Below are 27,825 nucleotides of genomic sequence, written 5' to 3' on the forward strand. Positions count from 1 at the left end.
AAGTACTGGGTGCCCAGGGAACCCACATTTCTGTCCAACTTGGCTACAAATCAAGAATTCTCACAACTCCTTCATGTTTACTACTCTGCAAACATTCTCTTAGAACTCATGGAAACACTATACTTACATTTACAGGTTTATTATAAAGAAACAGATGAACAGCATGTATATGTTGAAGTACATACGGTGAGGTCCAGAAGGGTCTTGAGCACAGAATCTTGTGACTCATGAAGTTAGGGCACGCCACTCTTCCAGTATGTGGATGCATTTGCCAACCTGAAAGCTCTGAGCCCCACAGTTTAGGAATGTTTATGGATGCTTCATGATACAGGGACAATCAATTTTTAACTCAATCTCCAGTACCCTTCCCATCTCTGGAGGAAGTTCCAAGCTTCTAATCATGGCTTTGTCTTTCTGGTGAGCAGCCTGCATCCAGGAGTCCACCAAGAGTCACCTCACTAGAACAAAAGATTTGCCTGTCACCAAGAAAATTCCAAGAGACTAGGAGCTCTGTGTCAGGAACCAAGGCAGACACCAAACATTTATTCTTACATCACAAAACCTAATATATTATCATCATTAGTGACTTGTTAGTCAAAAGCCTTGATTTGGATATTTTCTTGCATGGCCCAATATACTTCTTGAGTATATCTACCAATTCTGTGAGTGATATTCCCACAGGTTAAACCAAGGTTGATAGAAAGAATCCTGCCTTCTCAAGCAATGTTTCTAATATAAGACACACATTTGCCACCAAACACTTATCAGTAATTAAAGTTCTATTATGCGGTACTCTTTGGAAGTTACATATAGAACTATTGAACTGCAAGAAACAGGGTATGGCTTATTTTAAACCTTGGGTACAAATCCATCCAATCAGGTGCCATCTCCAACACTTGGGGTTACATTTTGACATCAGATTTTGGTGAGGACAAGTATCCAAACTATATCAGAGACTAACAAATTAAAACATAGGAGAAGATACAACTAACCAATATCAGTACGAAACAGGGAATATAACAATAGACCTTGCAGACATCAAAACAATAATAAGAGAAAAGCAAAAACAATTCTATACACATAAATCTGATAATTTAGACTAAATGGAACAATTCCTTGAAAAACACAACTATCACAAGTCATCCAATATGAAACAGATAATTTGAATAGCCCTACAATTACTAAGGAAATGGACTTTTTAATTAAACATGTCCTGTAAAAGTAAAACACAAAAGCCATAAAACCTTTTTTTTAAATAGGAAAAAATACTTCAGGATCTAGAGCTAGTCAAAGAGTTCTTAGACTTGAAATCAAAAACATAATTTATAGAAGAAAACACCGATTAACTGGGCCTCCTCAAAACTAAAAACCTTTCTCTGTGAATACCCTTTGAAGAGGTTGAAAAGACAAGATACAAGGGAAGAAAACATTGCAAACCTTTGTATATCTAACAAAGGACTTGCATCTAGAATATATAAAGAACTCTCAAGACTCAACAGTGAAAGAACAAATAAGCCAATTATAAAATGGACAAGAGACATGAAGAGGCATTTCACTGAAGAAGATATACAGATGTGAAAGAAGGAGAGTCATACATAGCTTAACAACAAGGGTATGTTCTAAGAAGTATGTCAATAGATGATTTTGTCCTTGCGCAAACATCATAGAGTGTACTTACACCTAGATGGTACGGCCTACTACACACCTAGGCTATACGGTAGCGCCTACTGCTCCTAGGCTCAAAACTGTACTGCACACTATTGAACCAAATGCTGTAGACAATTGCACAATGTAAGTGTCTGTGTATCTAAACATATAAAAGGTACAGGAAAAAATATGCTATAAAAGATAAATGGTACACCTGTTTAGGACACTTGCCACAAATGCCAGCTTGAAGGACTGGAAATTACTCTGTGGTGAATGAATGTGAAGGCCTAGGACATTACCATTCACTGCTGTAGACTTTATGAACACTACAGTACATTTATTTTAAAAAAATTCTTTCTTCAATAATAAATTAACCTTAGCTTACTATAACTCTTTTACTTTATAAACTTTTTAACTTTTCTAACTTTTTGACTCTTGTAATAACAGTTTAAAACACAAATAGATTTTACAACTGTAGAAAAATATTTTTCTTTCTTCATAACCTTATTCTATAAACTTTTTTCTGTTTTTAAATTTTTTTACTTTTTAAACTCTTGAAGAGGATGAAAAGGCAAGATACAGGCAGAAAATATTTGCAAACCACATTTGCACACAAACATACATATTAGCCTAGGCCTACATAGGGTCATGATCATCAGTGTCACATCAATATCATCAAGAGGTCTTCCACCTCCACATCTTGTCCCACTGGAAGGTCTTCAGGGACACTAACATACACAGAGCATGAAAACAATGCCACCTTCTGGAAAACCTCCTGAAGGGACTGCCTGGAGCTGTTTCACAGCTAACTTTTTTGTTTTATAAGTAAAATGTGTACACTCTAAAATAAGAATGGAAAGCCTGTGTAGTAAATGCATAAAACAGTAACAATCATTTATTATCAACTATTATGCACCATACATAATTATATGTGCTATATGTTTATATGACTGGCAATGCAATAGGTTTTGTTTATAGCAGCATCACCACCAATACTATGGCTCTATCACTAGGCAATAGTGGGATTGCTGGATCAAATGGTAGTTCTGTGTTTTAGTTCTTTGAGAAATACTCATACTCTTTTCCATAGATGTTGTACTTATTTACATTCCCACCAACTATGTAAAAGTGTTTCCTTCTCCACACCCTCACCAACATCTGTTGTTTTTTGACTTTTCAATAACAGCCAACTGCTTCAAATTTTTTTAAAAAATTTTATTGCTTTCTTTTTTCTTTTTTTTGCTTCAAATTTTTAGAAGAAATATCAAGCAAAGGGCTAATATCCAGAATCTACAAAGAACTTAAACAAATTTACAAGAAAAAATCAAACAATCCCATCAAAAAGTGGGCAAAGGATATGAACAGACACTTCTCAAAAGAAGACATTTATGCAGCCAACAGACACATGAAAAAATGCTCATCATCACTGGCCATCAGAGAAATGTAAATCAAAACCACAATGAGATACCATCTCACAACAGTTAGAATGGCAATCATTAAAAAGTCAGGAAACAACAGGTGCTGGAGAGGATGTGGAGAAATAGGAACAGTTTTACACTGTTGGTGGGACTGTAAACTAGTTCAACCATTGTGGAAGACAGTGTGGCGATTCCTCAAGGATCTAGAACTAGAAATACCATTTGACCCAGCCATCCCATTACTGAGTATATACCCAAAGGATTGTAAATCATGCTGCTATAAAGACACATGCACACGTATGTTTACTGGGGCACTATTCACAATAGCAAAGACTTGGAACCAACCCAAATGTCCATCAATGATAGACCGGAGTAAGAAAATGTGGCACATATACACCATGGAATACTATGCAGCCATAAAAAAGGATGAGTTCATGTCCTTTGTAGGGACATGGATGAAGCTGGAAACCATCATTCTCAGCAAACTATCACAAGAAGAGAAAACCAAACACTGTATGTTCTCACTCATAGGTGGGAATTGAACAATGAGAACACCTGGACACAGGAAGGGGAACATCACACACTGGGGCCTATTGTGGGGAGGGGGGAGGGGTGAAAGATAGCATTAGGAGATATACCTAATGTAAATGACGAGTTAATGGGTGCAACACACCAACATGGAACACGTATACATATGTAACAAACCTGCACGTTGTGCACATGTACCCTAGAACTTAAAGTATATAATAAAAAAATCAACTATTCTGTTTGAGAAGGAAAATGAGTAATAAATTGTCCCTTTGTTGCAATCCACAAACCCTTTCTAACATAGATTACTAAAATTTGCTCATCGCATGGAGCATCTTTCATTTAGCAAGCTGGTAAAATGTATGAGAAGCCACAAGAAAAGGGTTTTGTAAAAACAGCAAAACTGCATTTCAAAGTGTGCCATTTTTTTTTTAATTGAGCTTTCTTATCAGGAAAATAACCCACATCCTGAATGCATTTCTAGCACATGCAGAAATAAGATGCTCTTTCATTTTATCTGGCCTCACACTTCCATTCACAAGAATGTTTTCACAGAAATAAAACCAGGATGACCTTTGTGTCCTAACAAGTTCAAAGATGCAAATGAAATCATTTAATTCCTGATCTTTCACTTATTTCTGTTGGTAACAAAGTCTCAGGCACTGCTAATACTCACAGTTTGTTGACAATATTCAGTAGAAAAAGAAATTATTCACATCAATTAGAAGTTAATAAAAAATAAAAATATACATTTATCTATCAGAGTTCATGGAATTCATGAAACTAAGAGGACACTAGACCTATATTGGTAAACCTTGCTCAGGAATGGAGGTAAGGAGCTAAAAATAATCTGATACTTGCATGTATAAAATCAGTTCATAAATGTTCTGAAAGAGCTTTTTGCAACTTTTTATTATTCATTGTGATTTTTCATCTGAAGCATCCTATTAACAGCAATATGGTGAATGAAACGTGAATTTTAGTGACACTGATCTAGGTTTGAATCCCAGCTTTGCTCTCCTTGATACACACTTCATCACCATGTTGTCACCAGGGCTCCCTGAGACAATCTATGTAGAAGGGCCCAGCCTTGTGCATGGCACATAGTAAGCATTCAATACACGCTGGTTTTGTTTCTTTTTCCTTCACCTCTCTCTCCACCAGCAACTGGAGGTAGGAAGGGCTAGATGTATACTCTAGGTGTTTTTCCTGGGCCCTGCAAGTAGGCACTCCTCCACCAGATATTTTTAAAGGGCCATTATCTCCTACTCTGTTCCTCATATACACTCTGAAAAACCAATGCTGCCCCTGGGAACCCATGAACAAAGTAGCCTGATCCCTGACTCTATGCCAATTCTATTCCCCTAAAATAAAAGGCAGCACTGAGAAAGACAAGTTCACTGGACTGTTCATCTGTGATATCACGAAGATCTCAGCCACCCACCCTGGAGCCAAGAAAGACCATGAACACGAAGACACGATGTTCTGGTTCCTCTCCTCAGAGCAGAACAAATAGCATCTATTCAGAGTGGAGGGCCTTCTAGGCATGGGGGCACATCAATTTGGGTGCTGTGGCCAATGGCAGTGGCATCACAGACAGTGGTATCATGTGCCAAGCAGAGTGCTAGGAACTTCAGAATAACAGAACCTGCTACCCATCTTCATGATGTATGTCATGGAACCACAGAATGTTAAAGTTCTAAAGGGTCCTTAAAATGATTAAAACCTGATATTACAGATAAACAATTTGCTAAAGACACAATGAGTTATCTAGTGATCAGGCACAGGTCTCCAGACTCTCAGGAAAATGCTGTTTCCATTGTGCCACACTACCTCTATTAATAGGTTCTAACACCTTCTCTCCCCTACCCCATGATAAATAAGAAAGAAGTTGTTTTCAAGAGAAAATGTGATGGATGAGGTACTGTGGGAGGCTGAGAAGTAGGTCAGAGGACTCCAACATTTGGGTAGAGTTGCAAAATTCTACAATCTTAACTGGAAATAATTGATACAATGGAGATTCAAAACACAATTGGCCTTTCAGAAGGCATCTGCCAAGGAGAACCTTGAAGAAAAGAAACTGCAAATCCATTTCAGTTTAACCAGAATGTCTGCTTCTTTTGCTCTGATTCTAGTACTGCTCCTTCTCTTTATTTTCTTATGTTTAATTTTTATTTTTATAGATTCAGGGAGTACATACACAAGCTTATGATATGGACAGATCATCGAATGGTGAAGTTTGGGTATCTAGCGTATCCAACACCTGAAGAGTGAACATTATACCCAGCAGGTAATTTTTAAATAGAGGATAAAGCAGAGAAAACAAGTGACAAATGAAATGCCCTAATAACTTGGTAAGCCCAGGCTCCAAAGGCTCAGAAGTTTGTCTTCTTGATAAGCCTGGGAATGTTCTGAAAAATGCTATCCAGTGTTCAACACCCTCTTTTAAAACATGGCAGAGTAGAAAACTAGATCCAAAGGCCTCACAACCTTACTCTCCATTCTGGAATCAATTCTTTCAAAGGAACCAGTTCCCTCTTGTGTAAGGCTCTAAGACTTCTTGATCTCTTCTTAGGCAAAGGTGGGCTCCATACTCTGTTCATAGAGAAGAAACATTGTAAATTTTGTGACACTTAATAAAAGATCATATTTTACCCAATCTTCATCTGATGTCTAAAAAATGTCAGACTCAATATGTTTCAATGATCATATTGTTCCTACAACTAAAGAACATGTTAAAGCAGTTTAGTATGGAATATTTCTAGTATCTCTAACCAAGTGCCATCAGCCATTGGCTGGTGGTTTAGGAGACTTAGAATGCCAGGAGTGGCCATGGTTTTCTAGTACTTTACCCATAGCGAATCTTAACTGAGTTAGCTTTCATAAAGACAGACATTTAAATTATGAACAAAAAACTAGCCAGATTCAAAATATAAATTTGCTAAAGATCAAGTCATGGAATAATTCTAGAGAGGATTTAATGGCTCCACAAAGTAAATAGTCCCTGGCCTTGAAGGACAGATTTCTTGTAAGTAAAAGTTCGGGACTGAGAATCAAACGTTCTAGGTGGAAGGTCAAGCTTGGTCACAGACTATATATCTTGTCCTCTCTCACTCTCTGGTTTCTTACCCATAATGTGAGGAGCCAGGTGAGCTTGTCTGCCTTATTCATTGCTTGGTGTCACTCATGTAACTGTGCTGGCATATACAATTTCTCAACAAATATTTGTTGAATGCATGAATAAATCTCAGAGAGGCACTGAATCACGGTGGTGAAACGTGTGGACTCTAGAATTAGGAAGTCATACTTCGAGTACCAGCACTATCAGTCACTGGATATGTGACCGGGGATAAGCTTCTGGAACCTCAACAAACCTGTTTCCTCCTCTGTGAAATTGGGATAATAATAATAATATCAAAACTGTATGTTTTTTCAAAGGTTAGCTCCATGCAAACCTCAACATTTATTAATTTTCTTTATTCTCTGCTGTGAGGAGGACAGCCAATGAACTTGAGCTCCAAGAGGAAATCTTGTGTGACTGGCTCTCCCCAGGCATGAATAATTACTAGCCTATGATGAAGAAGAAGGTTTCCTCTCTGGAGCCTACAGACCTGTGCTTACAGCCCCTAGCGTCTTTTTCCTGCACAAGAGATTTCCGGGTCAGGATGAACAAATACTTCTTGTTCCTCTTCCCCCTTTGCTGCCTCATTGTGGGTGAGTCCCGGACCTGAGGGGTATACTTGAGAGACAGGATCTAGGGAGCTCCAGGGAAACTACAGGTGTAGCATGTGTCCATGCAGGGCTGAGCTTTGGCCACTTTTATGAGCCAGGGGAAGCCGGCCTCCAGAATGCTCCTTTGCCTTTCCTGCCAACTCTTCCATCCTTTTCAACCTCCTGCCATTCTCCTCCAGGTGGGCAGGTCTCTGTCCTGCCCTTTTAACCCACTTTCTCCCTTGGTCCCTACCATTCATTCCCCATAGTCCCAAGCCCTGGCAAGATTTTCCTTAGGGCATCCTTTTTATTTGTAAACCTATATCCCATTTGTTAAGGGAGCTGTCAGTCTATAATGAATAATTTTCAGTTTATTTTAGGACTGAACAATGGCTTTTCATACCCTTTTCAGAGACTTTATATTACAACAAGTAACTCTGAGAGGAAGTACTGAATGCTCTGGAATCAGACAGATTTTTTTCATGGTTTGTGGTCACAGTCTCGAACTCTCTGTACCTTTGGTTGCTCATTCAAGAAATAGGGACAATGGTGCCTGCTTACAAGGCTTTTGTGAGGATTAAATCAGATGCAACTTGAGAGAACATGGCCCAAATGGGATGCTCAATCATTGCTTTCTTTTCTCATTCAGGTGGACCAGGGATTTTTTTTTAAATTGAACCTGTATTTTGAATAGCTCACCCCACAGAACCTCATAAAAGTGTCACTTATGTTACTACTATTGATGATGCCTTTATGTAGATTCAGATTGAAGCACAAAATAACAGAATATATCACCTAACGATATCCAAGCAGCAATATACAACACAAAACAATGGCAAATGTTAGAAACCCAGTAACAGTAACAATAGCTTGGATGAAATATTTTAAAGCCCTCACCCTCCTTATCACACCCGTATCTCTAGTAGGCCAGGCTAGCATTCATAGCACCATTTTTAAGCTAGAGAAATCAGTGACGTGGAAGCAAACTTTTTGCTTAAAGTTATCCGGGTTAAAAGGGCTAAAGTTGGGATCAGAATCCTTTTATTCATATGGTGACATTTTCTTTTTATTAAAACTCTGAAATGAGGAGTTCATAAGAGCTCCAACTGTTTACTGCCTAAATACCCCAACCAGGAGCTCTTCATCTGCCTGCCCCCTCCACTATTCATTCCCCACCTCCATCGAATATTTCCAGCTCCATCCCAAGTCCCCACTTTTGCCTGGTCTCACACCATCTCTGTGCTCTCTCCAGCAGTGACATCACTTCGGTGCATAACATGCCACCTTCGCACACGGACAGACCGCTGCAGAAGAGGCTTTGGTGCCTGTACTGCTCAGAAGGACGAGGCATGCATGCTCTTAAAGATCTACCAGGGTAAGTTAGAGGGTCAAGGAAGGTATTGTAAGAGTCTTAGAATCCTTAGGATAGTGCTTCAGCAATTTCACATCTCAAGAGAAGAACCAGTGCAGAGTGCCCCTGAGCACAGATGGTAGCACAGGTCCCTGTGCATACAGACAGAAGATGATTTCAGTCAATGAGACAGGAGGGAGAAGTTGGGATTCTATATTTCCAAGAAAATTGACCAACCAGATTTTTTTTTTTCTTGGTAATTGACACATAACAATTGTTAGTATTTATGAGTACATGTGATATTTTTATACAAGCCTTCAATGTGTAATGATCAAATCAGGGTAATAGGGATATTAATCAACTCAAACATTTATCATTTCTTTGTATTGAGGACATTCCATATGTTCTCCTCTAGCTATTTTGAAACATACAATAAAGAAAATATGGTATATACACACAATAGAATATTATTCAACCATAAAAATAAATGAAATTCTGTCCTTTGCAGAAACACAGGTAAGCCTCGAGGTCGTAATATTAAACGAAATAAGCCAGGCACAGAAAGACAAATATCACATGTTCTCACTCATGTATAGGAGCTAAAAAATAGGTTAATGTCATGGAGGTAGAGACTAGAGTGATGATTACCAAAGGCTGAGAAGAGTGGTGGAAGGAGAGGATGAAGAGGGGCTGGTTAATGACCAAACTGATTTTGACTTGGAAGACACTAAATCACTAGTTGCTAATCTAGCAAGAGAGAAAAATGAAGCAGCTACACAGAGTTGAGGATTTTCAGGGACCTCAGGCAAACAACCCCTGCAGCTGACCAGTGACCTCTGTATCTCTCTGCCTGGGCGCTTTTAGGGAGTATAAGCTGGGAAGCCATCCCTCAACTTACCCTGATGCCTGATTAAATTTTCACCAACAGAACTAGTGCTGGGTTTTACTCACCTTGGAGAGCTTAAATCAAATGCTTATTTTCTGTGGTTCTTTCCTATTTTAGGCAATACTCTGCAGATATCATACATGGTGTGTCAGAAATTCTGCAGAGACATGACATTTGATCTCGGGAATCGGACTTATGTTCATACATGCTGCAACCACAATTACTGTAACTTCCAACTCTAAGATATTTGCCCTCCTGAGGTCTCGTTTTGGAATGTCCCCAATGTTGCTCATCCTTCACAACTCTGAAGCCCTTGCTTTCCTTCCGTGTCTGTCCTGACAATACCCCTGCCCTCTCATTAACCTAAGAAGACTAAGCTAGTGTCATCCTTTCTGGTGTCTTCAGCTTGGCTTCTCCCTCAGTCAGAGAATAGTGGTTCTGAACAATGGATTTCTCCTGTTATCAGGAATATTGGCATTGCCATACTCCAAGAAACCTGCCCCAAGAGTTCCTGTACAGTAAAATTTAAAGCAGGAACATTCTAGAATCCTAATTGGCTTAACTAGTTCAGGTACATCAGAAAGCCTTCAGCTAAAAATTCACAACATTTTTATCTAAAATTCCCATGTGTCAGGAGAATGATTAAGCAGAAATAGCAATAAAATGGATGACAGATACTGCAGATTTTTCTCTATGGACACCAAGTTATTTCTACCAGCAGGCAGTGCCCACTTCAAACTCAGCCATTGTGATTTTCCTGGCATTTACAAACTACATCCTTACACTGTTATTAGGAGATAGCAAAAAAGGGACTTCCTGGCCTCTGTGACGTTCACTGAGCTCTCACACAGCCGCTACTACTCCTATGGAGATGTACATTCAAGGTGCATCAGAACTCTCATTTCTTCCCCTCCCTTTCCTAAACCTTCTCTCTTCCTTTCCTCCTTTGCCATTCACCTTTACTATCACCTCCCACCTCCATTATCACCTCCCCATTGCGACACAAACTCTCCCTGTAGAAGCAGGAGGTCCTTTGAAGCTTTGCCCCATGTGTCAGATGACACCTGAGGCATATAACCTAGGGTGGGCTGCCTTTCAGGATCCCTCAGCAAAAGGAGACAAACATAGTCAAAATACCATCTACCCTATACAGCTTTCTTGAGACTTGGGGGCCTGGCTCAAAGAGATTTGTCTGTTGTTTGCTGCCCATCTTTAAGTAATAAACAGACTTCACATAACTTGTTGTGTGTCGGTGTGTTCTGTCTCATCGAACTCAGACAAATAGGTAACTAAAGCATGATGGAACTAAATAGTAGCCCAAGATATAGTGGGACTCCTGTTTCTGGCGATGGGCAGAATGCTGATTCCTGTTATTCTCCAGAAAGTGGGAGTCCTTGCTTGGGATTGGTAATGAGCATTGCACTTCTATATTCATGAAACAATTATGACTGTTCTGGAACTTATTATAAATGAAATCACACAGAAACTATTCACTTAAACCTGGCTTCTTTTGCTCACCATAATACTGTTTTAATTTTTAAATTTTTAATTTTAGTAGGTACATAGTTGGTGTACATATTTATGGGGTACATGAGATATTCTCATAAAGGCATGCAAAGCACAATAATCACATCATGGAGAATGGGGTATCCATCCCATCAAGCATTTATCCTTTGTGTTACAAACAATTTAATTATATATTCTTTTAGTTATTTTTAAATGCACAATTAAGTTATTATTAACTGTAGTTGCCTGTTGTGCTATCAAATACTAAATATCATTCATTCATTCTATTTTTTGTACCCAATAACCATCACGACCTCCCCTCCAACCCCCCACTATCATTCTAAACCTCTAGTAACCATCCTTCTAATCTCTATGTTCATGATGAATTCAATTGTTTTGATTTTTAGATCCTACAAATAAGTGAGAACATGTGATGTTTGTCTTTCTGTGCCTGACTTATTTCACTTAACAGAATGACCTCCAGTCCATCCATTGTTGTCATTGTTGCAAATGACTGGATCTCACTTTTTTTTATGGCTGAATAGTACTCACTTGTGTATATTTACCACATGTTCTCTATCCATTTATCTACTGATGGAAAGTTAGCTTGCTTCCAAATTTCGGCTATTGGGAAGAGTGCTGCAACAAAGAGTGCAGATATCTCTTCAATGTGCTGATTTTCTCTCTTTTAAGTATACACCCAGCAGTAGGACTGCTGGATCACATGGTGGCTCTATTTTTAGTTTCTTGAGAAACCTCCGAACTGTTCTCCATAGTGGTTGTACTAATTTACATTCCCATCAACAGTGTGTGAGGGTTCCCTTTTCTCCACATCCATGCCAGCATTTGTTACTGCCTGTCTTTTGGACATAAGTCATTTTAACTGGGATAAAGTATCTCATTGTAGTTTTGATTTGCATTTCTCTGATGATAAATGATGTTCAGAACACTTTCATATGTCTGTTTTCCATTTGCGTGTCTTCTTCTGAGAAATGTCTATTCCAATCTTTTGCCCATTTTTGACTGGATTATTAGATTTCTTCCTATAAAGTTGTTTGAGCTCTTTATATATCCTGGTCATTCTTCTCTTGTCAGATGGGTAGTTTGGAAATATTTTCTCCCATTCTGTGGGTTGTCTCTTCACTTTGTTAATATTGTTTCCTTTGATATGCAGAAGTTTACATTGATGTTATCCCATTTGTCCATTTTTCCTTTGATTATCTGCGCTTATATGGTATTGCCTAAGAAATTTTTGACCACAACAATGTCCTGGAGAATTTCCTAAAAGTTTCCTTACATTCATTTAATGGTTCAAGTCTTTAATCCATTTTGATATGATTTGTGTATATGGTGAGAGGTAGTGGTCAAGTTTCATTCTTTTGCATATGGATATCCAGTTTTCCCAGTGCCATTTATTGAGGAGTCTGTCTTTTCCCCAGTGTATGTTCTTGGCATCTTTGTCAAAAATAAGTTTGCTGTATGTGTGTGGATTTGTTTCCGAATTCTCTATTCTGTTCTATGTGTTCTATGTATTCTGTTCTATTCTGTTCTAGGTCTATGTGTCTGTTTTTATGCCAGTACTATGCTGTTATGGTGACTATATCTCTGTACTATAATTTGAAGTCAGGTAATGTGATTCCTCCAGTTTTGTTCTTTTTGTTCAGAATACCTTTGGATATTCTGGGTCTTCTGTGATTCCACATAAATTTTAGTATTTTCTATTTTGGTAAAGAATGTCATTGGGATTTTGATAAAAATTGCATTGAATCTGTAGAATGTTTTGGGTAGTATGGACATTTTAACACTATTGATTCTTATAATCCATGAACATGAAATATAATTTAATTTTTTAATGTCTTCTTCAATTTCTTTCATCAGTGTTTTATAGTTTTTGTTGTAGAGATATTTTACTTCTTTAAGTTCATACCTAAGTATTTAATTTTTTCTGTGGCTATCATAAATTGGATTTCTTTCTTGGTTCCTTTCCCAGAATGGTTGCTATTGGCATACATAAATGTTACTAATTTTTGAATGTCAATTTTGTATTCTGCAACTTTATTGAGTGTGTTTATCAGTTCTATTTTTTGGTGGAGTGTTTAGGTTTTTCCTACTACAGATCATATCATCTGCAAACAAGGACAATTTGAATTCTTCCTTTCCAATTTGGATGCCCTTTATTTTCCTCTCTTGTCTAATTGCTCTAGCTAGAAATTCCAGTACTATGTTGAATAACAGAGGTGAAATGGGCATTCTAGATCTAAGAGGAAAGGTTTTCAGGTTTTTTTTTCATTTTTTATGATATTAGCTGTGGGTCTGTCATATATGGTTTTTATTATGTTGAGGTATGTTCATTCTATACACAGTTTTTTGAGGGCTTTGAATATGAAGGGATGTTGAACTGTATTAAATGCTTTTTAGCATCAGTTGAAAATATCATATGCTTTTTTGTCCTTCTTTCTGTTGATATGGTGTATCACATTGATTGATTTGCATATGTTGAAGCATCCTTGCATCCCTAGTACAAATCTCACTTGGTCATGATGAATGATCCTTTTAATGTATTCTTGACTTAGGTTTGCTAGTATTTTGTTTGGGATTTTGCACCAATATTCATCAGTGATATTTACCCACAGTTTTCTTTTTTTGATGTGTCTTTGTCTGGTTCTGGTATCAGGTAATACTGGTTTCGTTGAACAAGTTTGGAAGCATTCCCTTCTCTTCTATTTCTCAGAATAGTTTGAGTAGATTTGACATTAGTTCTTTAAATGTTTGGTAGAACTCAGCAGTGCAACCATCAAGTCCTGGGCTTTTTTTAACTGAGTGACTTTCAATTACTGTTTTGGTCTTGTTACTTTTTACTGGTCTCTTCAGGTTTTGAATTTCTTCATGTTTGAATCTTTGCAAGTTATATGTGCATAGGAATTCATTCATTTATTCTAGATTTTCCAGTTTATTGGCATATAATTGCTCATAGTACCAACTAATGATCCTTGGAATTTCTGTGGTATCAGTTGTAATGTCTCCTATTTCATCTCTAGTTTTAATTATTTGGGTCTTCCCTCTTTTTTTCTTAGTCTGGATAAAGGTTTGTCAATTTTGTTTATCTTTTTAAAGAAATCAACTTTTGGTTTCATTGATCTCTTGTATTGTCTTCCATCATTTCAAATTCATTTATTTCTGCTCTGATCATTATTTCTTTTCATCTACTAATTTTGAGTTTGGTTTGCTCTTGCTTTTCTAGTTCTTTAAGATGCATCATTAGGTCATCTATTTGAAGTTTTTTTTTTCTTTTTTGATGTAGGCACTTATAGCCATAAGTTCACCTCTTAGTACTGCTTTCACTGTATTCCATAGGTTTTGGTATGTTGTCTATTATTTGTTTCAAGACATTTCTCAATTTCTCAATTTTTTTCATTGACCCACTGGTCATTTGGAAGTATATTATTTAATTTCCATGTGTTTGTATACTTTTCAAAATTCCTCTTGTTACTGACTTCTAGTTTTATTCCTTTTTGCTCAGAGAAGATGTTTGGCATTATTTCAACTTTTTTGAATGTTTTAAGACTTGTTTTGTGACCTGCCATAGGACGGATCCTTGAGAATGATTCATGTGCTGAGAAGAATGTGTATTCTGCACCTGTTGGATGATATATTTCATAAATATCCATTAGATCCATTTGTTCTATAGTGCAGATAAAGTCTGATGTTTCTTCATTTTCTGTTTTGATTATCTGTCCAATGCTGAAAGAGGGATGTTGAAGTATTCAGCTATGATTTTATTGAGATATTTCTCTTTAGCTCTAATAACATTTGCTTTATATATTTCATGCTCCAGGACTCTGTCCTGGTCTGCAAAGTCTTCACTAAAAAGTCTGCATCCAGACATATTAGAACTCCATTGTATGTGATTTATTTTCTCTTACTGCTTTTAAGATTCATGCTTTATCCTTGACCTTTGGGAATTTGGGTTAAATCTGTTTACTGTTCTATTGTCTTCTTGTATTTGAATATTAATCTCTCTCTCTATGTTTGGGAAGTTCTCTGATATTATCCATTTCAATAAACTTTCGATCACTGTCTCTTTTTCTACCTCCTCTTTAAGGTCAATAACTCTTAGATTTGCCCTTTTGAGGTTGTCTTCTACATCTTATAGGCATGCTTCATTCTTTGTTTTTGTTGTTGTTGTTGTTGTTTTTTGCAGTCTCAGCCCATGCTGCTTTATTGCTAAAAAATATAAATACACAGGTGCAAAGTTTCCAACTCTTTTAACAGTTCCTTTTTACACCAAAGAATTAAATTTCTTCTTCAAAAAACCCAAAGATGCATAGACTAAAAAGCAAGCTGCCTTTTGTAATACTTCAAATACTATTCAATGAAATTCTTTTTAACATTATACACCAACAGTGCAATGGAGAATATGAAGGACAGCAAATAAACACAGTGAGCAACTCTTATTCTTACAAGGCAGTAAGTAAAGTATAATGCGAAGGACAGTCTAAGATAATCTTTCTGGTTATAAGAGATGGGTGGTTTTAAGATAAGTGTCAAGACTGTTACTGTTTAACGATTGAAGATAATGTGTTACTAGGATACCTTTCTTACCCCTGGGAGAAAAATATTTTTTCACTGATGGAATGACATATCATCACCAAGGGAGAAAAAAACCTGAAAACTGTCAGTAACTAAGATACCTATTCTGACTTTAAAGAAGGTATAGGAATTAATGCAGAAATCCTTCTTTTTCTTTTCTTCTTTTGTCTCCTCTGACTGTGAATTTTCAAATAGCTTGTCTTCAAGATTACTTATTCTTTCTTCTGTTTGATCAATTCTGCTATTAACAGACTCTGATGCATTCTGTAGAATGTCCATTGCATTTTTCAACTCTAGAACTTCTAATTGATTCTTTTAAATTATTTCTGTCTCTTTGTTAAAGATGTCTAATAGAATTTTGAATTTCTTCTCTCTGTTATCTTGAATTTCTTTGAGTTTCCTCAAAACCACTATTATTTGGGAGAAACTGGCCAAAACACAGTGGCTGCGGGACTCATGCAAATCTGAAAGCCAATAGGGCAGGCATTAAACCTTAAAGTTCCAAAACGATCTCCTTTGACTCCGTGTCTCACATCCAGGCCACGCTGATGCAAGAGGTTGGCTCCCAAGGCCTTAGGCAGCTCTGACCCTGTGGCATTGCAGGGTACAGCCCCCCTCCCAGTAGCTTTCACAGGCTGGTGTTGAGTGTCTGTGACTTTTCCAGGCGTATGGTGCAAGCTGTAAATGGATCTACCATTCTGGAGTCTGAAGAATGGTGGCCTTCTTCTCACAGCTCCATTAGGCAGTGCCCAGGTAGGGAATCTGTGTTGTGGCTCCAACCCCATATTTCCCCTCTGCACTGCCCTAGCAGAGGTTCCCCATGAGGGCTCCACCCCTGCAACACACCTCTGCCTGAACATCAGGTGTTTCCATAGATTCTCTGATATCTAGGCAGAGGATCCCAAACCTCAATTCTTGACTTCTGTGCACCTGCCAGACCAACACCACGTGGAAGCTACCAAGGCTTAGAGCTTGAACCCTCTGAAGCCATGGCCTGAGCTGTAACTTGTCCCCTTTAGTCACAACTGGAGCAGCTGGGATGCAGTGCACACAGCAGGGGTCCCTAGACCCACCCCAGAAAACTATTTTTCCCTCCTAAGCCTCTGGGCCTGTGATGGGAGGGGCTGCCATGAAGGGTTCTGACATGCCCTAGAGACATTTTTCCCTTTGTCTTGGAGATTACCTTTTGGTTTCTTATTACTTATGCAAATTTCTGCAGCCAGATTGAATTTCTCCCCAGAATTTTTTTTTTATTACATTATCAGGCTGCCAATTTTCCAAACTTTTATGCTCTGCTTCCTCTTGAATGGTTTGCCACTTAGGAATTTCTTCAGCCAGATGCCCTAAATCATCTCTCTGAACTTCCAAGTTCCATAGATCTCTAGGGCAAGGGCAAAATGCTGCCAGTCTCTTTGCATAGCAAGAGTGACTTTTACTCCAGTTCCCACAAGTTCCTCATCTCCATCTGAGACTACCTCAGCCTGGACTTTATTGTCCATATCCCTATCAGCATTTTGATCAAAGCTATTTAACAAGTCTCTAGGAAGTTCCAGACTTTCCCACATCTTCCTGCCTTCTGAGTCCTCTAAGTCTCTAGGAAGTTCCAAACTTTCCCACATTTTCCTGCCTTCTTCTGAGCCCTCTAAACTGTTCTAACCTCTGCCTGTTACCCAATTCCAAAGTCACTTCCACATTTTTGGGTATCTTTACAGCAATGCCTCACTACCTGGTACCAATTTACTGTGTTAGTCTGTTCTCATGCTGCTAATAAAGACATACCTGAGACTGGGTAATTTACAAAGGAAAGAGATTTAACTGACTCACAATTCTGCAGGGCTGATCGGCCTCAGGAAACTTACAATCATGGCATAAGGGGAAGCAAACATGTTCTTCTCCTTCTTCACTTGGTGGCAACAAGGAGAAGTGCAGACTGAAGCGGGGAAAAAATCCCCTTATAAAACCATTAGACCTCAGGATAACTCACTCACTATCATGAGAATAGCATGGAGGTAACTCCCCCCATGATTCAATTACCTCCCACTGGGTACCTCCCACGACACATGGTGATTATGGGAACTACAATTCAAGATGAGATTTGGATGGAGACACAGCCAAATCGTATCAGTCATGATCAATGGTATTTTAATGTGTTGTTGAATTCAGTTTGTTAGTATTTTCTTGAAGTTTTTTTTTTTATATAAATATTCATCAGATATGTGAGCCAGTAGTTTTGTTTTTCTGATATGTCTTTCTCTGGTTTGGTATCAGGATAATACTGGCCTCATAGAATGAGTTTGGATGTATTCCCTCCTCCTCTAATTTTTGGAATAGTTTGAGTAGAATTGGTATTAGTTCTTTAAATGTTTGACAGAATTCAGTAGTAAAAATATTGGGTCTCATTCCTTACTTTACTGGGAGACTTTGTGTTATTACTTTGATCTCATTACTTATTATTGGTCTGTTCAGGTTTTGGATTTTTTCTGATTCAATTTGGTTGGTTGTATGTATCTAGGAATTTGTCCATTTCTTCTAGAGTTTCCAATTTATTGGCATATGGTTACTCCTGTTAGCCACTGATGACCCTTATCCTTTCATTTTCTGCAGTATAAGTTCTAATGTCTCCTTTTTCATTTCCAATTTTATTTATTTGAATCTTCTCTCTTTTTTCTTAGTCTGGCTAAAGGCTTGTCAATTTTGTTTAACTTTTCAAAAAAACAACTTTTTGTTTCATGAATCCTTTGTATTTTTTAATTTCAATTTCATTTATTTCTACTCTGGTCTTTATTCTCTTCTTCTGCTAATTTTGGGTTTGGTTTGCTCTTGTTTTTCTAATTCTTTAATATGAATTGTTAGTTTGTTCATTTGAAGGTTTTTTAAATGTAGGCACTTAGAGTTGTAAACTTCTTAGTACTGCTTTTGCTATATCCCATAGGTTTTGGTATATTGTGCTTCCATTCTATTTGTCTCAAGAAATTTTTCAATTTTCTTTTTAATTTCTTCATTGACCCACTGGTCATTTAGGTGCAATTCAGGAGCATATTGTTTAATTTCCATGTATTTGTATAGTTTCCAACTTTCCTCTTCTTACTGATTTCTAGTTTTATTCCATTGTGGTCAGAGAAGATGCTTGCTATTATTTCATTTCTACAAAATGTTTTACAACTTGTGTTGTGACCTAATGTATGATGAGAATGATCCATGTGCTAAGAAGATCAATGTGTATTCTCCAACTCTTGGATGAAATGTTCTGTTAATATTTACTAGATTCGTTGATCTGTAGTGCAGATTAAGTCTTAGGTTTCTTTGTTGATTTTCTATCTGGAAGATCCGTCCAGTTCTGAAAGTGGGGTGTTAAAGTCTGTAGTTATCACTGTATTGAAGTCTATCTCTCTCTTTAACTCTAATAATATTTCCTTTATATATCTGAGTGCTCCAGTGTTGGGTGTATAAATATTTAAAATTATTATAGCCTCTTGCGGACTTGACCTCTTTATCATTATACAGTGATACAATGATATCACTTCTTTGCCTCTGCTAGTTTTTATCTGGAAATGTATTTTGTCTTATATAAGTACAGCAACTCCTGTTCTTTTTTGGTTTTCATTGGCATGGAATATCTTTTTTCATCTCTTCGTTTTCAGTCTATGTGTGTCTTTGTAGGTGAAGTGTGTTTCCTGCAGGCAACAGATCAATGAGTCTTGTATTTTCATCCATTCAGCCAGTGTATGTCTTTTGATCAGAGAGTTTAGTCCATTTACAGTCAATGTTATTATTGATAAGGACTTATTCCTGCCATTTTGTTATTTGTTTTCTGGTTGCTTTTTGGTCTCCTCTTTATTCTTTATTGCCTTTCTGTGTTCCCCTAGTGAAGGTGACTTTCTCTGGTAATATGATTTAGTTTATTTCTTGCTTTTTATAGATTTTAGTTTCTACTTTGCTATGCCTTTTCTTCTTTCTTATTTCTTTGGGTTTTTTTGTCTACTATTTTGAGTTGGGTGTATTGGTTGTTTCTTTTCCTTTCCTTTTTATGTATATTTAATACTATGAATTTTTCTCTGAAAAATGCCTTGGCTATATTTTACAATTTCTGATATTTTATGTTTCCCTATACTTGCTATTAACAAGTTCTGCATTTTTGTCTTAAATTTTTCTGTTTACATAAGAGTTACTAAACACTATGTTGCTACATTTCCAGCTTGCAGTGCTTTGTTGGATTGGTTTTTAGCAACTAGTTTATCGCACTGTAGTAAGTGAATATTGCTTATGTTAATTCTATTTTTGGAAGTTATCAAGTATTTTTTTGAGGCATTGCGAAGGTTTCTCAAGTTCAGATATTTGAAAGAATCACCAGACTTCATAGAACACACTTATTCTCTGTGGAACATATAAATTCATAGAGCATACTTAATAAGGTCTTTATTTAAAGATAAAAGACACTGCAGCAAAGGAAACAGTGCAGACAAACACTGGGAGATCTGAGAGAAATCCCATGCACAAATTCTACAGTCATTTTTTTGCACAGAGACCTCACTCTGTCTTTGGATTGTGTAATCACAGTCTGTGTGGGGAATCTTGGCTTCAGGAAACATCAAAGAGTTACAACATGTCAGTCAGACAAGATGAATAAATTCCAGAGATCTATTGTACAGCATGGTAACTATTGGTAATAATAATGTATTTTATACTTACAAATTGCTAAAAGTAGACCTTAAATGTTTTAATGACAAAACATAACAAGTATATGAGGCAGATAAGTTAGTTAATTTGATTTAACCATTTCACAATTTATACATATATCCAAACATCATATTGTACTATCTTCCTATCTTTCTTCATGATGTGATGATTTTTTGCAGTGATATGCCTTGATCCCTTTATCTGTGTGTGTGTGTGTGTATGAATCTACTACAGACTTTTTCTTTCTGGTTACCACAAGACTTACATAAAACATTTTATCATTAGAACAGTCTATTTTAATCAGATTAAATCTGAACTAGCTGCATACAAAAACTCTACATTTTATCTTCTTCTTCCCTCACATTATATTTTATTGATGCACAATTTACATCTTTTATACATTGTTTACTAATTAACAAATTATTATAGTTATAGTTGTTTTTAATGTCATTGTCTTTTAACTTTTTACTAGAGTTCAAAGTGATTTATGCACTACCAATACAGTATTAAAGTATTCTGAATTTGACTATATTCTTACCTTTATAGTGAGATTTATACTCTCATATGTTTTTATGATGTTAGTATCCTTCTCTTTCAATTTAAGGCACTCTCTTTAGCACTTTTTCTAAGGCAGGTCTAGTGGTGATAAACTCCTACAGCTTTTGTTTCTGGGGAAGTCTTTATGTCTCCTTCATTTCTGAAGGACAGTTTTGCTGAATATAGTATGTTTGGTTGACAAGTATTTTTTTTTCTTTCAGCATTTTAAATATATCATCCCACTCTCTCCTGGCCTGCAAGTTTTGTGCTGAGAAATCATTAATAGTCTTACAAAGGATCCCTTCTATGTGATGAGTTGATTTTCTCTGAATGCTTTCAAAATTTTCTTTGTCTTTGACTTGAGAATTTGATTACAATGTGGTCATAGAAGGTTTTTTGTATTTATCACAGCTCTTTGGAATTTGTGGATCTGATGTTCATTTAATTCTTCAGATTTGTGAAGCTTTCTATCATTATCTTTTTTTTTTTTTTCTTGAGATAGAGTCTCACTCTGTAGCCCAGGCTGGAGTGCAGTGGCATGATCTTGGCTCACTGCAAGCTCCACCTCCCAGGTTCACACCATTCTCCTGCCTCAGCCTCCCGAATAGCAGGCACTACAGGCGCCTGCCACCATGCCTGGCTTATTTTTTGTATTTTTAGTAGAGATGGGGTTTCACTACCATATTAGCTAGGATGGTCTTGATCTCCTGACCTCATGATCTGCCCACCTCGGCCTCCCAAAGTGCTGGGATTACAGGCATGAGCCACCACACCCAGCTTCTATCATTATTTCTTTAAAAAAAAAAAAAAGGGCCGGGCGCGGTGGCTCAAGCCTGTAATCCCAGCACTTTGGGAGGCCGAGACGTGCGGATCACGAGGTCAGGAGATCGAGACCATCCTGGCTAACACGGTGAAACCCCATCTCTACTAAAAAATACAAAAAACTAGCCGGGCGAGGTGGCGGGCGCCTGTAGTCCCAGCTACTCAGGAGACTGAGGCAGGAGAATGGCGTGAACCCGGGAGGCGGAGCTTGCAGTGAGCTGAGATCTGGCCACTGCACTCCAGCCTGGGCGACAGAGCGAGAATCCGTCTCAAAAAAAAAAAAAAAAAAAAAAGGCTTTCTGTCTTTTTCTTTTGCTCTGATTTCTAGGACTCCCGTAACATGTGAATTAATTTCCTTGCCAGTGTCTTATATGTCCTGTAGGCTTTCTGCATTCTTTTTAATTCCTGTTTCTTTTTGTTTTTCTGATTAGGTAATTTCAAATGACCTGTCTTCAAGATTACCAATTATTTATTCAGCTTGATTGAGTCTGCTATTGAAGCTCCCAATTCAACTTCTTATTTCAGTCATTTTATTCTTCATTTCTAGAATTTGTGTTTGGTTCTTTTTCATGGTTTTATCTCTGTTGAAATTCTCATCTTGTTCCTGTACTGGGTTTTCCTGATTTTGTTTAGTTCTGTGTTCTCTTGTAACTCAGTTTTTTAAAGATAATGATTTTAAATTCTTTGTCAGACAGTTCATAGATCTCCATTACTTTAGGGTCATATACTGACACTTCATGTTTTGCCTTTGCTGGTGTTATTATTATTATTATCTTTCATGATTCTTGTGGACTTATGTTGGTGTCTGTGCATTTGAAGAAGTATGCACTTCTTCCAGTCTTTACAGACTGGCTCAGTTAACACATACAAGGATTCTAGGTATGCTGCCAGGCAGGGTCTATGAGCAGGCTTATTATATGAGTCCTTAGGAGAGCTGGTTGGTGCCTAGGTTAGCAAGTGGAAGATCTTGGTGCCAGGCTGGTGCCTGGGTTACCAAGTAGAAGATCTTGGTGCCTGGTTCTAAGAGGGTTGGCCTAACAATGAGGTGAGCCAGGTGCCTGGGTCCACAGGAATTGGCCTTGTCCTGAGTCCACTGGCCTTATGCCAGGGTCCACTGGGGCATGCCTGGTGCCTGGGTCAGAGGCTATTCTAGCACTGGAGTGGGCATAAAGCCTAAGCCCATAGTGGTGGATCTAGGTTCTGATCTGAAGGTATCATCTTGAAATCTGTTCTGGAAGGATGATCCTGGAGACCGGATTCATGTGGACCAGTCCAGTGCTGAGGTCTCCTCAAGTGGCCTTAGACCCTGGATCCACTGAAGCAGGCCTAGAACTTGGTGCCACTGGAAACTAGGGCTATAGGAGTCAGCCTGGCATTGGAGTGGACCTGGAGCCTGGGCCTGTGGGAGCTTGTATAGAACCTGAGTCCACAGGGGCTAATATGGCATTGGGGCAAACCTGGAGCATGGAGTTGCAGGTGATAGCCTGGAATCTGGGCCTGCAGGGAATAGTCTGAGTCCTGAGGCCACAAGGGAAAGTCTATAGTCTGGATGTTGGGGGACAGACTGATGGTTGACTCTGTGGGTGCAAACCTGGAGCCTAGGTCCATGGAGGCTGGCCCAGAGCCTGAAGCCATGGAGGAGAGCCTGATACTGGCATTCATGGGGTATGGGGAGTGGCTCATACAGGGTCTGCAGTGATATTGGGTGTTTATTTCACTCTCTTTACCCTGGAGGCAAAAGTTGCAGCGAGCCGATATCGTGCCACCTCACTCCAGCCTGGGTGACAGAGCGAGACTCTGTCTCAAAAACATAACAATAATAAATATTTGACTATTATTTTATCCATCTTTCTAGTTATTTCAAAGGCATGCATTGTTTCCAACAACTCACCACATTATAACCAAAAGCCAGAAGTAACAGTATTCATTTCTGAAATGTTTTCTACAAGTATTTTCAAACATATCTCTTAGACTGTTTTTGTTTGTTTTCTAGCCATCTCCATTCTAAGTTTTTCTACATATATTTTCTCAAATTGTATTTAACACAACCAAACTCTAAGCTAAATCATATACTTTAGATTGATTATAGTTTGATTGAAGAGCTACTGTTTCTAGTACTACAAAGAATGTCTCTTTTCTGAACTACTTGTTACTGATACAAGTTAATATGATGCCTCATTTCTGAACTCTTTCCTATGTGTTTCCTAAAAACAGAGATTTTTTTTCTTATAACTACAATACAATCATCACAGTCACAAAATTAGTATTGACAAATAACTATCATGTAATCCACAGACCTCATCCAAGTTTTATCAATTTCCCAGTAATACTTTTCATAGCAAAATAATTCAATCTAGGATCATGATATTGCATTTATTTGCAGTGTCTCTTTAGTCTCCTCTAATCTGGAGTAGGTTCACAGTCTTATTTTCATGGCTTTAATACTTTTAAAATTATAAGCTGATATTTTATATAATTTCCCTCAAATTGGGCCTGCACAATGTGTCTACATGATTAAATACAGATTATAGATCTTTGACAAAAATTTCACAAAAGTGGTGCTGTGTTCTCAGTGCATTCTATCTAGGAGCACATAATCTTATCTCTTTACTAGTGATGTTAATTAATTACAATTAAAATGATTTCTCTTCTATAAAATTACTTATTTTCCCTTTGTAATTGCTAACTATTTTCTGGTGAGGTTCTCAGACTTTGTGAATGTCCCAGTATCTTTCCATTTTCACCAACAAGTTTTATCACCTACTAGTTTTATCATCTGTTAACACTAATAAGTTAGCGATAATCTTAGCATTTTTGCCTGAATTGATTAATTATTTCTTAGCATTTTTGTCAGATGGTGATTTTCCAACTTCAATACTCCTTCAATGTTTATTAGAAGAAATCTAATTTATTATCTGGCAATCTACTATAAGGAAAAGTTTTTTCCTCTCCTTATCTACTTATTTGATTACATAAGTACAAACTCATCATTCCTATTTTGTTCAATGAGTCATATTGATCATTATGACATTTAGTTTGATGTTCAATTTGGCCAGTGAGAGTCCCTTTAAGCTTGATTCAATACCCTTTCACCTTTGCCATCATTCTTTGAACACTTACTTATTTCAGCCCTGGCCTAAATATTCCAGGCTCATTTTGTATTTTCCCTGCAAGGAGCCCTACCTACTTCTTCTTAATGGGCAAGGATATTTAGAAACCAAAATACAGGTGTTAGGTGTGCCCATTGCTATTGTGGTGTTGTTACTGCTCTATGTCCACTCCATGTTAAAAACTACAGAATACGTGTACATACAGAAACATTATATTCTTGGCCAGGCACGGTGGCTCATGTCTGTAATCCCAGCACTTTGGGAGGCTGAGGTGGGCGGATCATGCAGTCAGGAGATCGACACCATCCTAACACGGTGAAACCCCATGTCTACCAAAAATACAAAAAAATTAGCCAGGCATGGTGGCAAGTGCCTGTAGTCCCAGCTCCTTTTGAGGCTGAGGCAGGAGAATGGCATGAACCCAGGAAGTGGAGCTTGCAGTGAGCCGAGATTATGCCACTGCACTCCAGCCTGGGCGACAGAGCTAGATTCCATCTCAAAAAAAATATATATATATATATATATATATATATATATATATTCATATTCTCTGATAATCTCAGTCTTTAAACCCTGCTGAATTTTGTTTCTACTAACAGTTCCTTTCTTCCTAAGGATCAAGTTCTATTTTGTGAAAGGAATTTTAGTGACATATTCCCATATATCTGAGATATCCAAGGCTTAGGGAACCCTGGTGGACCCTTATTTTGTCTATGGCATGTTCCCTTTGCTATCCTAGTGTTACGTGCTTTTGCAAAAGGATTTATAGAGCTTCATAAACTATACTGCTGCCTCCAATATGTCCTAACTGAAAGTTCAGAGTACTATATTGATAGTTCTAAGCAAAGCCTTTCAAAATTAACCCAAGAATTCTAAGGCAGTCAACTTCAGCCTTCATGACTCACAGCCTCTTTTCAGTTGCTGTTCACAGCAACTGGGAGCTGTTTCCCCTGACCAAGGGCCGGGGGCAGGTTACCCTGCCCCAACAAATCTGCATTAAAACCACAGTATATAAGCAAATAGTACACTAAAAGCCCAGACTAATGTATTTCATGTGACATAACTGCACTTGTATCCATAAATCCACACACACACACACACAAATGTTTGAGATGGTGTCTCACTGTCACCCAGGCTGGAGTGCAGTAGTACAATCACAACTCACTGCAGACTCAATCTCCTGGGCTCAAGCTATCCCTCCACCTCAGCCTCTCAAGCAGCTGGGACTACAGTGCATGCCATCATGCCCAGTTAATTTTTGTATTTTTTGTAGAGACGGGGCTTCATCATATTGTTCAGGCTGGTCTTTAACTCCTGAACTCAAGCAATTCACCTGCCTTGGCCTCCCAAAATGCTGGGATTATAGGCATGAGACACCAGGACTGGCCAAGAGAAAAAAAATTAAGAAAAATAAAAATAAATTTTTCACTTAATTACGGATCATTTAAATTATACACAGAGAAGGACAGAGCAAGATGATAGAAAAGAAGCCTACACCATTTGTCCCTCTAGTAGGATCACCTAATTTTAACAACTACATACACACAGAAAAACACCATCACAAGAACCAAAAATCAGGTTGTTCGAACAATCACGGTACCTGGTTTTAACTTTATATCACTGAAAGAGGCATTAAATAGCGTAGAAGAGATAGTCTTGAATTGCTGAAACCACCATTCTCCCATCCTCTGGCAGTGGCCACTTGGCACAGAGACGCTGTGCACTTGGGGGAGTGAGATCACAGCAACTGGGGGACTTGGCATTGAACTCAGTGCTGTCCTGTCACAGAGGAGAGTAAAGCCATGCTGGGCTTAGCCAGTACTTGTGTACAGAGGGAACAATTTGGACCAGCCATAGCCAGAGGGGAATCACCCATCCCAGCAGCTAGAACTTAAGTTTCTCAGCAAGCCTTGCCACACTGCAAGCCAAAGTGCTTCAGGGTCCTAGGTAAAACTGAAAGGCAGTCTAGGACACAAGGACTGCAATTTCTAGGGAACTCTGGTGCTGAGTTGGGCTCAGAGCCAGTAAATGCCATGAATCATTGCTTTTTTAGAACCTACTGCCAGCATCTTCATTCTGTCCATTTAAACTAATTAATCAACCCTGCATGAAAGAATCTACTTTCTATTTCTCAAGATGTTAAAGTATAGTATTCATTCTAATATTATAAAATTTGGGAGAAATCCCATCATACACATATTTAAAATATGTTTAAATTTATTTGTAGATTTAAATATTTAATTCTACTTATGTAAATATAACATTACACAAACTAATAAGCAGTCATAATCCTGGATATCAATAGGGATGAGACTAACCTTGGGATAATATTACATATGTGTGTATATAATTATAAGCTAAAAAATACGTATCATAGTGCCTGTAGATTCTAATACATAGAATGGCTAAAATCATTTTTAAAATATAAAACTAAAGTCAACCAATAACAATTCAGCCATTATTGTTGTTTCATAACTTATTTTTGTTAAGAAAACTACAGTGATGATCTGAAAGTCTTATCTCTCCTTAACATTTTTTGTTACAGGGCTGTGCCAATAGATTAAAAACAATCAGCTTTTATCAATGGATATGTAGAATACAAGGTGATATTTGAATATTTTTGAGGACTGGGCATCCCTCACATGCTGTCTTAATTCATTTTCTATCACTACAACAGAACTGGGTAATTTACAGTGAACAGAAATTTATTCAGCTCATGGTCCTGGAGTCTGAAAATTCCAAGAACACGATGCTGGCCTCTGATGAGGGCCTTCTCACTGCATCATAACATGGCGGAAGATCAAGCAAGAACACAAGACAGAGAGAAGAAATCAGGCCAAACTCATCCTTTTTAGCAGGAGCCCACTCCTGCAATAACTAACCCACCCTCATGATAACAGCATCCATCCATTCACGAGCTCAGCACCTCTTAAGTGCCCCACATCCCAATATCATTACATTAGCAATGGAATTTCAACATGAATTTTGGAGGGGGATATTCAAACAACAGCACATGCTAAGAGACAGAGTAAGTGGAAAACA

General features: G+C 37.8%; 2 protein-coding genes across 3 annotated transcripts in view; one reads left to right on the forward strand and one right to left on the reverse strand.

Moving 5' to 3' along the window:
• Nucleotides 1-5,429: 5,429 nt before the first annotated feature.
• The window catches only part of LOC139357618 (prostate and testis expressed protein 13-like), an 89,120-nt gene continuing 66,724 nt past the window's right edge, over nucleotides 5,430-27,825 (reverse strand). For both annotated transcript variants that reach the window (XM_071075791.1, XM_071075790.1), the window contains one exon: nucleotides 5,430-6,188. In XM_071075791.1, the coding sequence (XP_070931892.1) occupies nucleotides 6,077-6,188 (112 nt within the window). In that variant the 3' untranslated portion in view covers nucleotides 5,430-6,076. The remainder of the gene's footprint in view (nucleotides 6,189-27,825) is intronic.
• LOC105476255 (prostate and testis expressed 3) lies at nucleotides 7,056-10,779 on the forward strand. Its single transcript, XM_071075781.1, has 3 exons — nucleotides 7,056-7,307; nucleotides 8,557-8,679; nucleotides 9,659-10,779. Exons 1-3 carry the CDS (start codon nucleotides 7,166-7,168, stop codon nucleotides 9,781-9,783), a joined length of 390 nt encoding a protein of 129 aa, XP_070931882.1. The 5' UTR covers nucleotides 7,056-7,165; the 3' UTR covers nucleotides 9,784-10,779.

Source organism: Macaca nemestrina, chromosome 12 (genome assembly GCF_043159975.1).
Source record: "Macaca nemestrina isolate mMacNem1 chromosome 12, mMacNem.hap1, whole genome shotgun sequence".
NCBI lineage: Eukaryota > Metazoa > Chordata > Mammalia > Primates > Cercopithecidae > Macaca > Macaca nemestrina.

Coding starts and splice junctions, on each gene's coding strand:
- LOC105476255 (XM_071075781.1), top strand. CDS start 7,166: ATGATGAAGAAGAAGGTTTCCTCTCTGGAGCCTACAGACCTGTGCTTA. Junction 7,308..8,556: donor CCTTTGCTGCCTCATTGTGG/GTGAGTCCCGGA, acceptor TGCTCTCTCCAG/CAGTGACATCACTTCGGTGC. Junction 8,680..9,658: donor GCTCTTAAAGATCTACCAGG/GTAAGTTAGAGG, acceptor TTCCTATTTTAG/GCAATACTCTGCAGATATCA.